This window comes from Agrilus planipennis, unplaced genomic scaffold (assembly GCF_000699045.2).
Source record: "Agrilus planipennis isolate EAB-ADULT unplaced genomic scaffold, Apla_2.0 scaffold428, whole genome shotgun sequence".
Lineage (NCBI taxonomy): Eukaryota > Metazoa > Arthropoda > Insecta > Coleoptera > Buprestidae > Agrilus > Agrilus planipennis.
In genome coordinates this window covers 52,560-66,086 of record NW_020439987.1, presented here as the reverse complement: position 1 = coordinate 66,086, position 13,527 = coordinate 52,560, and the positions used below count along the sequence as shown (strand labels likewise).

The following is a 13,527-nucleotide window of genomic DNA, read 5'->3' as shown; positions in this document are numbered from 1 at the left end:
AGAGGACTCTATGGAAGTCAATAAAAAATAGGCGAGATAGGTTGGTAGGACACCTTCTCAGGCATGAAGGTCTAGTCAGAGACATATTAGAGGCAGAAACAAGAGTTAGGAGGGGTAGAGGTAGACCTAGATTAGATTACTGTTCACAAACAGTTAAGGATGTGGGTTGTTCTAGTTTTAGGAAAATGCGAAAATTAGATCAGGATAGGAAGGAGTGGAGGTGCGTGTCCAACCAGTCTTAGATTTGACCACCTTATGATGATGATAATAACAAGTATATAATGTAAACTTACACTTAAGAAGTTTAGCTTCCATCGTGTGTACACTATTTTTTCTATCTATTTTATTTTCAAGAAAATAATGTGCACAACATTTAATGATATACCTTAGAATATACGCTGTTGTTTATTTTCCATTTCCTTCAATTTCATTTTATGAATGTGAATAAGTATTTTTGGTAAATGTTCTTATATGTATAAATATTCAATACCTCACCATTCTACTAAGTAAACAGTTCAAATTTTCATCAGTAAACAGAGAAATTGTTATACTTCATTTACTTCCTCTAGCGATGTGCTCCTTCCAATGTCTTAGATGCGAGCTAGCAAATGCGCGCTGACAAAATCGTAGGTAGGGAGAAAAAAGCTCATTATAATCTCGACTTTTGTTCATTAAACATACTTTTCCATACAGTATCTGCCAAAAGTTTTGTTCAATCATGAATAGTAGTGCGAGTCAAAAACAAGCGTTAAAGCCTTTAATATATCTTCAAATATAAATAAACATCTCGCTGATATTTTCAGTAGTAATTGGTACCAATAACAGCACATTTGAGCAATGCAATTTTAGTGAATAAAATGGTCAATTTTTCCGTGCAGAACTGTACGGATTCTACGCTCCTCACCGGTTAAAAGTTTAACCGAGAGTAGTCTCCTTTCTTTTCTGGCCTAGTGCTGTTCTTTTCTACTTTGCGTCGCTTAAACTAAAGCTCACATCGCTAGAGAAACTAAACGAAGTATACCTATGAATACTCTTCTACTGTAAGATTATTTTTGTACTTTTACACCAACATATCACAGGTTTGAGAATAGTTTTAACTGGCAAACAGAAATGAGTAAGAGGTTTTCTACAGCGTAATTCAAGGATTTGATTTTGATTGGCAACTACTAACAAGGGCTCCAGCTTTTAACGAAACAAATATTACTACCCATTTTACTGCGTTAGATCATGTTTTGCAAAAGTAGAACTTTCTTCCAGAGAACATTTTTAATGACAGTACAAATAAAAACAGTAAAGGTTTACGCTGCTAAAGGATGCGAACAAGTAGGCGCAAAAAGTCAACATGTTATTAGCGTTTGTACAATGAATTCTGTTTTTCCAAACAGATAAGAAGGAGGATCTTATGCATGATGCATCTATTGATATTTTATTATTTACATAGAAGAAAGGTTAAATGATTAAAAAACATATTAATTAATAGGTTCTATTCTCGTTCTTTTTAAAGGAATTCATGGCGTCCACTGGAAGTGCACTTTTTAAATAATACCTACTTTTTGAATAAGGATGCTGGTCTAAATTGCTTTTCCTGGATGGTATTACACCATCTTCCTTAACAAATTTTATAAACTGGAAACTCTTATGACTTCTGTGGCCATATAGAAGTAATAATACTTTATTTTCTTGAGAAGCCAACTAACATCCCACGACCTTCTTTAACCACTAAAAGAAAAATAAAAAGATTTCTGTTGTTATTCAACCTTCCATTTCAGAAGATGATATACCATTAATATGTGCATTGCTCATAAGACATTTTCATCCTCTATCTAAGGAAAGTATTCTTAGCATTCATTACACACATGATATTGTCGTTAATGAGAATGAAATATTTTCTGGCCATTGTAATGACACCCTTGGATTGCGATGTAGGAAGCCTCTTACCTACTTCCATTTCGGCATTTTTGTTTTTCAGTTAAAACTGTATTTAATTTTGTTTCATTCAGCCAGTTCAAATCCAATATAAGTAATTGTTTATTTCTAAAATAAAAAAAAAAACGAGTTTCTCTATATCGAACTACTTCTCTTTTTACTGTTTTACTCCTAAGTCGCCTTTACAGCTTCCTTGTGGACTATTAATTGGCTTCGGAAGAGTAGTCTTTGAAACGTTGATTGCTACAAGCTTGAATCCCATATCGCGATTTTTCATCGTATTTATTACTTATCACATATTTGTCTCCTCTCACTGCTGCCTTTTTTGCGATGCCATACTTATAAAATAATACCTAGCAAAAAATATTTACATTGATATAGATTTTGCTGGCATCAAAGAAAAAAGAGAAATCGTAAATTATTCGAAGAACTGTAGGAATGAACACAGGACTATATAACGTGAATGATATTTATTCTAACATAAATTTGACTAGTGCAATGAATGCTTATTAGTTACATCCACCCTCCAGCAGGTACAATAGGAGGTCATATGTTTTAAAAGACTCGCTTACTGTACATTTTCACATATTTCTTAGATTCTAACTTAGCAATTTCAATTTTTATTCACTATAGCCATAAGTCATGGCACATCCACTAAATATACATTAATAACTGACAAAATACGTTTCTGCAGACTTCGAATTTGGCGTATCTTTGGGAATTGTCGCGGGTGAACCAATGTCTAAGGATGACGGAGGTAGCGTGCCAGGTTATTGAATAAGAAGTCAGCGGTTACCAAACACATTTATTGTTGCAAATAAAATTCAGTAACTTGTTTAGTCGGATCGAGTCGTCGCTCGCTTATAAAAGATCGGCATTGCAGAGAACTTGTTGGAGAGAGATGGCGAGTTGTTTTTTGTGATGCGAAGTTTGATTTCGGCTTCGGCCAGCGACTGGTGACACAGGGACTCCTGAAGCGGACACAACCAAACTCGTTTCTTGCCCTTGTCGAGTTGAGTTGATGGTCCGGGTGTGAGCTAGGTGGGCGGCGAGGCGGAAGGAGGCATCGGCAGTACAGTTGATGGTGAATTAGAGGACTCTGGTCGCGGAGCCTTATCATACACGGAGAAGACCGAGGCTGATTCTGGTGGTCGGCACGTCGGTAGGCTTCAGCGTGTCCGTAGAGAAAATGCATGAATGTCCCTTGACCTTGATTGTATAGTTGTGATCGTCTTTCCGCAGGATCACCTTGTACGGCCCCATGTAAGGAGGGTCGACAGGGTTCTGGACAGCATCGATGCATCGGAAGATGTGCGAAATCTCTCAGATCGGCTTGAGGGCCTGGGTGAGTCGGCGTAGACCATAGGGAAAGGAGGGTGGGTTGGCGAACGAGTGGCTCTGCACCGAAGAATACACCGAGCACTTTGAGCGCCGATCATCTTGGCTCTGTGAAGAGGCTGCCTCAAACTATACCCCTGGTCCAATGTGAGAGGCGTTCCGAAACAGGTGATCCAGTTGTTGTATAAAGCTCTGGCGACGGTCTAAATCTGCAGGTATGGGAACGTTGGCGGGCCATCTGCTGAACCTGTCTATGGTAGTCATGCAGTACTGGAAAGTGGAAGTTTCACCAAGTCTACGTGGATGTGGTCGAAACGACTGTCCGGCGTGTCGAAGTTGCCCAGAGCTGTGCGATTGTGCCTATGAACCTAGGAGTTCGGATTTTTGGCCTAAAGGGTCGCTGCGCTTCTTGGGCCGTGTGAATTTCTTGGCGACGAAGTCTACCGTTGCTCTCACACTAGGATGCAAGAGGTTATGTAAAACTTCGAAGGCGGTCTTGGGGAGCTTCTCGGGTAAGTACGGCCTCACGTTCTCTGCAGAAATGTCGTATTGTATGCGGTGGCCGTCAATGATCAGCGGGTGCAGGGCAAAGCGAGGGTAGTCGAGCAGAGGCTTAAGTCAGGTTCAGAAGTGCCACCGTGGTGGCCTTCAGAGAATAGAGGTCTCCTCTGCAGGGAGATACGCGTGGCGACGACTCAGGTAGCTGGTGCTATAACCATTGACACGCTGTGGATGACTGCAGGCGCTAGAGATTCGAGCGAGGAATGGTTAGTTGTCGGGTCGATCAGTTGCTTACCCAAGACGTCGGCGAGACATTTGAAGTGAACCAAGAAATCGCCACCGATAATGACGATCTGGGTATGTGCGGCGTTGAAGCTCCATGTTCCGACTCGTCGAAAGCTGAGATTGAGCGACAAGGTATATCTGTCGGACGTGGCAATCGGCGAGGCATTAACAGCCGTGAGCGTCAATGGCTGGCGCTGAGAGGGGGGCTGTACTGATTTTCCGAACCCAAGGAGAAAGTACATGGTTTGCGGCATCTCCGTGTCCACACCGAACTTTTGATGATACCAGTGCCAATCCGGATAGTTTGCTGGTGTTGTTGGTCGGCTGCGCTGTCCTATGCTTCGGCTGCGGTGGTTATTTGGGACCAGCTGTTTGAGCAGATCCTTAATCCTGGCTATGTCTTGTGCTTGACTGCTCCCGGCGGCTGCAACCGACCTCTGGACGAGGCGCCGACCTAAGTTGACCTGGGGCAATGACTCCTAAAGTTTATCTGAGGGCGGTCGCTCTCATGACCCAGAGCACGGAGGTTATCTGTAGGTGAAGAAGAACGAACCACTTGATGCTTATGATCTCATCCGAGACCTTGTTCTTGGCTAAGCTCTTCATCTGGTGGAGGAGCTGGGACGGCTTTAAGTCGGCCAACCGAATAGCTTTCACAGCTGGACGTCGGAGCAGTCTCGACTAAGGTCTTTTAGGTGCTTGTATTGATTCTCCGCTGCTGGGTTTATGAGCATACGGTGACTGCTAGATCCTCCAGGGCAGTGACGACGGCGAGATACTTGGCCCGGTCGGCGGTTATCCCGTTGGTCTGATGCTGAGCCGAGGCCGTCTGTGCCGATGCACCTTGATCGACCTCTGCTGCTGTCGCTACACGGCTGACTGGGCTTGCTGCAGCTGCTCCTATTCTGTGCTGTGCTTCCGCTTCTTGCGNGTGGGCGCGGCGGAAAAGAAAAGGTTAGAAGCGTTCGAAATGTGTTGTTACATGCGAATGATGAGGATACCGTGGATAGAGAAGGTTAGAAATTAAGAGGTATTAGAAAGAGTAAGAGAACAGAGGACTCTATGGAAGTCAATAAGAAATAGGCGAGATAGGTTAGTAGGACATCTTCTCAGGCATAAAGATCTAGTCAGAGACATATTAAAGGCAGAAATGGAAGTTAGAAGGGGTAGAGGTAGACCTAGATTAGATTACTGTTCGCAAATAGTTAAGGATATGGGTTGTTCTAGTTTTAGGGAAATGCGATGATTTAGCTCAGGATAGGAAAGAGTGGAGGTGAGTGTCCAACTAGTCTCAGGACTGACGACCTTATGACGATGAATGTATCCCAAACACAATCGAAAGGCGATTGAATTTGCAATTGATAAGGTATGCTGTGAAGTTTCACAGATCCAAACAACGAGCTTGTTTACCAGCTTGAGGACAATTAACGGTAAAACGTAGATGTATCGCAAATTTTCAAGAATATGACATTGTATATCAATGGAAATTAACGACGCACGCATTGACTTTACGGAACTCTCTTATTTACTGAAATTGATCAACTACGTTGTGAATTATTGGGAGGTTCCTGGTTTAAGAGTGACTAGTTAAAATTTATTAAGGAAAAGCAATGTTATTATTATATGTAAACTAATGTACGCATCTGTTGTATTGAATTCTTTGGCCCAACGTCAATGTAAAGATTTAGGAGTTCAACATCAATTTTTTCGTTTTGTTGAATATAAATATCCAAAAGACTTAACATTTATAGTTTAGAGCTAACCAGAGAATATCGGGAGTTATTTCATTTATATAAAGTATTAAACAATAAATTAGATAGTTTCTTATTAATTTCCAAAGTCAGTTTTCAGTATACAGTAAACAAATTCAGAAGAAATAACACCGATGTTTAAAGTAGAAGATGAACTAACCTATACGCTATTTATGATAATGTAATGACAATTTTTAGGATTATAAAATATTAATATTCACTATTGAAAAATCGTTTATGAATTATTAATTCGTACTTATTTAGTTTTTGCAACATACGCATTTAGCGTAAACCTCCTTGATATTTTAGAAAAGACTGTAAGGATCATAATACCAGATGATGAAGAGAAAGAAAAACAGGTGGAATACTCACCGGAAGAAATTGATAAACTAGTGTCGTTTATTATGAAAATGACAACGTTATACGATTTGCGTGATGATGATTGGACAGAAGCAAATAAAGAAGTGATTAAAAACTTCTTTTATTACGTATCTAACATGACACTGACCGTCTGCTTCGACGAACATAATCTGCTTTGCTCTTTGAATTACCCGGAGTGTATCTTCGACGATTTAATGTTCTTTTATAGAGATCCTGGAGAAATATTTCAGGTTGACACATTTCACGATAAGATTCACTTTGGCACCGTAGATTATAAAGTGGAAGGTTCTATCCTTAGGCATATTGAGCTATTTTATTTACCAATATTTCTGAAACAAGAATCATGGCCGGACAGTATCCTTTTTAGACAAAGTGTGTAGGCACCTATCTACCGTTTAGTTAGTCTTGTGGATGAATTTTTAAATTGGGATGAAAATGAATTTCCTCAACAATACTTAGNCGTTTATTAACTGAAAAACTAAGGGCTACCATAGACAAAAATTTTCAGTCTCTCTCCAGTCTTTCAGAGTCTTTCAGCGTTTCTGAGAGCGTCTCTCACAGTCATTCACAGTCTCTCAGTTATTGCCTAGGTGTTTTTATGGATCTCTCACAGACTCTCTGTGAGAGACTCGAATCTCTGAATTAACAATTTTATCGTTCGAGTCTCTCATACAGAGACTGTGAGAAATCCATAAAAACACCTAAGCAATAACTGAGAAACTGTGAAAGACTGTGAGAGACGCTGAAACACTCTGAAAGACTCTGAAAGACCGGAGAGAGACTGAAAATTTTTGTCTATGGTAGCCCCTAGTTTTTCAGTTAATAAACGATTAATAACTAAAAGTTGTTTTTAGTTTCTTAGTTAGAATTGCGGATCACGCATGACTACTCCATCTGAACATTCTACGACCTTAACTGATTACTGCCGTTGTTAAAGCAAATATTCCATACATATTATTGTAGTTTTCTTGTTTCGATAAGTTTTTCGTCCACATAGTATCTTCTCCAACCTACCAAATTGTAAATCCTGATGATAAAATTACCAAATTACCTAGCTTGTAGTTTGAATACTATGTTGCATTAGATTTATATTTTATTTACATACATGGATGAAGTAAATTAATAATAATACTTATTTGAAATTTTGAAGGTCTCTACAATACATTCACATCTGAGTTCAGAACCATGGAAGTTAAACAGAGGACATATATTTAATCAAGTGGATACATTTATTCAGCGGTGTAAAGATATGATCGAAGTTTGTTTAGCAATGAAAGATATAGGCAGGTACCACGAAATTAAGGTGATCGAAGAAAGAATGTTTGGTGGATCTAAAGGAGATGAATTTGCCGGATGGTGTACTAGAATTGAACTAATGTTTCAGGAGGCTTTCACTGATTTAGTTGAGGTAACTTATTAATCATGATGATTTGACCCAACTAACAGTTTGACTTTATTGCTTTTGAACAACTGAGCTATTTAATATTATTAGGACTTTATTGCTGTTGCAAAATTACAAATTTAGTTTTTAAAAGTTAAGTTCAGAGCTATACCACCATTTAAAACACTTTTAAGAACATTCTTGAAACAAAATTATAAAATATCTTTTACGATAAATTTCGGACCATTTCATAAACGTTTATAACTTGTATATAACAATTTAGCTAGTATAATTCAGTCGATTTATAAAAGTGTCTACTGATACTTATTTATACTCTCCAAGGTTCTTATAGCAGTTTTATAGCGTCACATAAAAGAATTAGAAAACAGTTTCGTTAACGTTTTTAATAGAATAATGTTACTTCAAATAAGAAAACTGCAAAGTAACGTAAGTTACGTGGAAGCCGAAAAGATTCATATTCAATTAAGCTTATGTAACACCTTTATATAACTAAATAATTGAAATAAATGCAATTTTATTTCTAAAAGGATGCTTATGAAACGTTTATGATTCAAATGTGATAGTTTCAATAGGTATTACTTACTGTGGCCTGAGTGTTATATTGTTATGTATGTGCAAAAAGTATTAAATATAAATTGAAAAGAAATTTTTTTTTAATTGTAAAAAATCAAAACAACTGAACCGACTGGTGGATACGCAGGAAAGAATGGGACGACATACGATATTTTTGAAAGAAAATTTTGATTGATACACATTAACTTATTTTGAAATATAATTTTCTATTTTAATATTTCACATTTTTAATGAAATGCGTACTGCTTGGCTTTCGATTAACAACAATTTTAATACTCAATACCAAAACACCCAAAACGACTGAAAATCATCATTCTAGAGTAAACATTGTGATAGGAAAAACTTTTGTTGAACATGACGAACTAATATATATGTTTTAATAAGCAAAAATAAAATTGAACATTTGTTTTAATTCAACTTTTAGGTATTAGGTCAAATATCCATAAACTACGGGGCGCGTGAAAATATTACTTTATTTTCATTATTTATTTCACAATAAATATTTATCCTCAGTAAAAATCGATCTCATATTGACGGAAAAGGGAAAAATCGTGTTTTAGTTGGTTACTACTGTTACCCAATAGTTCACAATAAAAGTAGACATCAAAAATACCTTTTTATAAAAATAATTACTTCTCATTGACAGTTCAAAAAAGGAAAAGCAACTTTATTGATGTTGATATGACATGAAAATGTTTTGTGTTGGATATTAAAGCTGTCCTTATACGAGGGATGTTTCCGAAGTTCTGGGAATTGTGCTATAATTAAATTATGCAGAACTTACAGGAAATGTTATTGGTACCAAACAAGTCTTGACAAGTTTATGATTTAGATGTTCGACTGATATGAACGCGTTTCCATATCACTGTTTTTGTAACCATGGAAGACGTAGTAAAATCTCAAAGAACAATAATTTTCTTTTTGTGGAAAGAAGGTGTGGAAACATAAGAATTCAGCGTCCGCAAGGAGTATTTGGTGAGTCTGAAGAATACAAAAGTACTGTTTGTCGGTGGATCGATCGTTTTAAAACCGGTAGAACATCAGTAGGAGACGATCTACGCAGTGAGTGCCCAAGTACGTCGGTAAATGAAAGAAACATTACTGCTGTCGAAGACCTACTGAAACACTGAAAGAGGACAGGCGAATGACTATTCGTCAAATTAGTGTGATTCTAGGGAAAGGTACACTACGAGTTCATGACATCTTGCATGATTGTTTGGGCGTTAGTAAGGTTTCGGCGCGTTGAGTGGCAAGGCTGTTGGGACTAGAACAGACACTCAATATGTCTGACATTTGTCGTCAACTTCGAGAGCTATTAGCCCGTTACGGTGATGCATTTTGGAATTTTAGCAACAAATAATAACCACTGACGAAACGTGGATTCTTTATTTCAATCCTGAGACCAAAAGTCAATCCCAACAATGATGCAAACCTGAAGAAGGCCTCCACTGAAGGCGCGTGCAGTTCCATCTGTTGGAAGGGTAATACTTAGTGTATTCTGGGATTGCGAAGGGATTATTTTTATGGATTATCTGGCGAAAGATACTACAGTTAACGAAGAATGTTACTCGAATTTAATATCTGGCCACTGCGACAGGCGTTTGTCAAAAAACGACCTGGAAAGTTGCATAAACATCCGTTATTGCAACAGCGTACTGCAAGACCATACACCGCAAGAAAAACGAAGGATGTTTTGAACGATTTACGATGGGAATTGCTTCTGTACCCATCTTACTCCTCGGATCGTGATTACCACCTGTTTCCAGATTTGAAAAACCCATACGGGCTACGTAAAACGTGCCATAAATAGATGGATTGAGGAGACACCGATAAAGTTTTTTGAGGACGGCTTAAAAAAATTAATTTATCGTTGGGATAAATGTATTCAGTTAAATGGAGATTATGTTGAAAAACTACTTTACAATATTGATGAAAATTAACAAAATAATAAAAGTTATGACTAAATTCCCAGAACTTTGGAAACATCCCTCGTAAAAACATCCTATTGCAAGTGCACAGTAGACAGCTTTTGTAAAATTGTTTGATATTGATTCTGTAAAATCGATATGTAATTATCGTATATAAGTCAGTACAGGTGTTACCTAATCTATTAAAAAACTAAAATGCTTTATAGGTCTGTACCCAATTTGCATTTACAGGTTTTGTATAGGTGTTTATATGAAATATTGTTTTATAAAATATGGTTTATTAACGTTCTTGTAGCTTTTATATAACTCAAAATAGTTAGTTAAGAAATCTATAGAAACTAGATGAATAATCAACTATTTTACAGTGTCATTGCAAACTAAAGAAATTCTAATCTGTTTACAATGAATAATAACTCAACAGACAACTTAACTATGTATGTATATACGATTCGTTGCCTTACATTCCTGGTGGAATTTGTGTAGGAAGGAGGAGAGTGATTTCGTCTTTCTCTAAGCTCAATATTTATGTATACATCCCTATGTCAATGAATAAAACCACCTGTATTGTTCGTAATTAGCATAATAACGAAGTAAAAATGGCCTGCTATCTGATTTCATGAACTTTTTAGTTAATAGATTAATTCTTACATTCTTGAAATTATTATGTTTAGGACTGTACATCTCGGTTTTGAATTATTAGAATGCCTTATGTATTGATTACATAGCTAATTTATATTAGCTAATATTGGAAAACATGGTAATATTTATGTATTAGTAGAATTTTCAGTTTGTTGACTTTTCATTACCTTTGTCATGACAGGCAAGGTAATCTAAAAATGATTGGGCACTGCAAGCTTGAGATTGATTTATTAAATATTTCCATGAAAATGACCACTTCATCTGTATTTGATGTGGTTAATTATATTTTTGTCTCAGTTGGCTTGTACATTTTTCCTAATAATAAGTATTTCAAGAGTATAGCGTAGCATTTAAGAGCTTTTATTTATCGAACCGATATCATTCTCAATACTAATCTCGGGTCTGCCTGCCTAGGTCCTAGTTTTTCTGAGGTTTGTTTGGATCACTTAATGCCTTAAGTCAATTCAGCTAACCTAACCTAACCTAACCTAACCTAACCTACCCATCACTCCTTATCTATTCCTATTACTCCTGAAAACTGGATAATGTCGTCTTCTTCTCTATGAATGTGAACTAAATGAAAATGCATACCTACCTACACGCCGTCTACAAAAAACGTTTTTTTATACAAAAAAATTTTATTCGTGAAAGGAAATTTGTTTTATTTTACGTACCGGTATGATAGCCATAAAGTATTGATACATTTGTTCTTGGTTGATGTTGTAGAATACCTACCTAAAAAATGCATACCTACACGGCGTCTACAAAAAACGTTTGTTTATACAAAAAAATTTTTTTCGAGAAAGGAAATTTGTTTTATTTTACGTACCGGTATGGCAGTATCTATGTATTGATACATTTGTTCTTGGTTGATGTTGTAGAATACCTACCTAAAAATTGCTTTTCATTACTCATATTGTAAAAGCCATAAAAAAAGATATGTGTTAATGAAAACTTTTTATGTCTGCTGAAAATTGTGTCTATCTGCTTTTCTCATGTCTAACTTGTATGAAAATAAAAGGAAAACAAACACACAAGTTTGTCATTGATAAATTGTATGACCCGCACAGTAAGAGCGGTTTTACTATATCTGAGTTCATAAGGTATTCTTTATTTTTGTACCTATATATTAAGCCCAGATGCCCAATTGTGGCGAATGCCGAAATAAATTAGCAAATCGCGATCCGTTTCGAGTAAAATCATTTTTCGTCACTTCTTGATTAGTTTAGCTATACAACGCTTTGCAAGCATGGCAGTACATCCACAAAGCGTTTTCTCAGTTACTTTTCTAATATTTACTGATTTGTTTCATCGAAATTAAAATTTTTCTCAATTTAATTTTGTAATCAGAGAGAATCAGGGTAACCTAAACAAACCATAACCTAACTTTGAAGACATACATATAAGTTAACATTATAAACAAAAAGGAAATTCAGGTGATTAGTTTTATTTTACGTTGTTTAACGAAGCATACACAATTTGTAGATTACTCTTCTCCGTTTTATATTAAACTTTTACATTTTGCTGTACTACCCTACAATTAAATCCAGTACCTAGTGTAACCTTCCTAATCTAACCTAACCTAATCTCCCTAAAATCCCACACTCTTAAATTGGATTTTAATTCGTAATTTCGAAGTGTCTAAATGTGGTGAAGTGGGCCTTAATTACATAATAAACTTTTAAATTGAGATTAATTTGGCTTCTAACGATTGCACATATCGAAATACGTACTGTTCGTTTCAGGAAGTTAGAGATATGCCCCTTCCCTTGATTAGGATGCGCCGTAGCATAATTCCAAATTCAATCACATTTGTCCGCGGAGCTCATTTCTCCACCGATCATCGAGCGAAAACTAGACAAAAGTGTACAGTACCATTTGAAAAATTATTTAAACTGCCTCGTTAAAATTTAAGAATATGCTTTATTTAAAAGCATATTTAGCCAAAAATAATAACAAGTGAATTAACTTAACGTTCTACACACCTATAAAACTTTTGCTTTGTTTTCTATTGTTAATTTATATACATTTTTGTTTTAAGAAATTGCTAAACATTTTCGTCTAGTACTGTACAGTTCTAGCCGATCTCCTAAGACCGCCCATCGAGAGCTCTGCTCGTTCAAACTTATTCTAATTATTTCTGTCTTGCACACGCCTAGTGTATATTCTTTCTATCTTCATGCAGATTTCTTCAAGGTCGCAATTCTAACAAATTGAAATGGACTGTATATCCTTTAGGCTTTTAAAACGTTAAATTTTGGTATTTATTTCAAACATGATGTACCTATTTAAATTTCCCATTTTACTACAGCTTAATCAAATTCTTTAATTAAAAGGTTATGTGACTCATTAATTCCACTTAAAAATAGACAAGCTTCGTGATGAGTAGGTGTAGTTATAATATGATGGATGACAAATTAATTATTTTAAGGCGATCGTCTTTATAATGTCCTTCAATTAGATAATAATTTATTGCAGGTGGAAAATAAAATAACTGATGTAAACGACACATCCTGGTACGATGATATAACTAAATTTCGTACACGACTGAAGTCAATTGATGTAGTTATTGAAAATTTGGTAAAAGCAGTATCCGCCGAAGTCACTCACGTAGAGGAAGGACTTGAATATCTAGCTTCGCTGTACTACTATTCGAAAAGGCCTCTTTTAACACATGTATTTAATGCATACATTGAAATGGTAAGTTTGCAATTATTTATGAAACTTCCCAGCTCTTTAATGTCCATTAAGAAACATACCAATGTTCATATAACAAATAATACAATAAAATTATGTTGAAAAA

General features: G+C 36.3%; 1 protein-coding gene across 1 annotated transcript in view; it reads left to right on the top strand.

Annotated features, from left to right (window-relative positions):
* Positions 1 to 13,527, top strand: part of LOC108743005 (dynein heavy chain 2, axonemal-like) — a 65,763-nt gene that overhangs the window by 4,410 nt on the left and 47,826 nt on the right. The window contains exons 2-4 of the mRNA XM_025979524.1: positions 6,111 to 6,556; positions 7,333 to 7,590; positions 13,203 to 13,424. Of these exons, the coding sequence (XP_025835309.1) occupies positions 6,111 to 6,556; positions 7,333 to 7,590; positions 13,203 to 13,424 (926 nt within the window). The remainder of the gene's footprint in view (positions 1 to 6,110; positions 6,557 to 7,332; positions 7,591 to 13,202; positions 13,425 to 13,527) is intronic.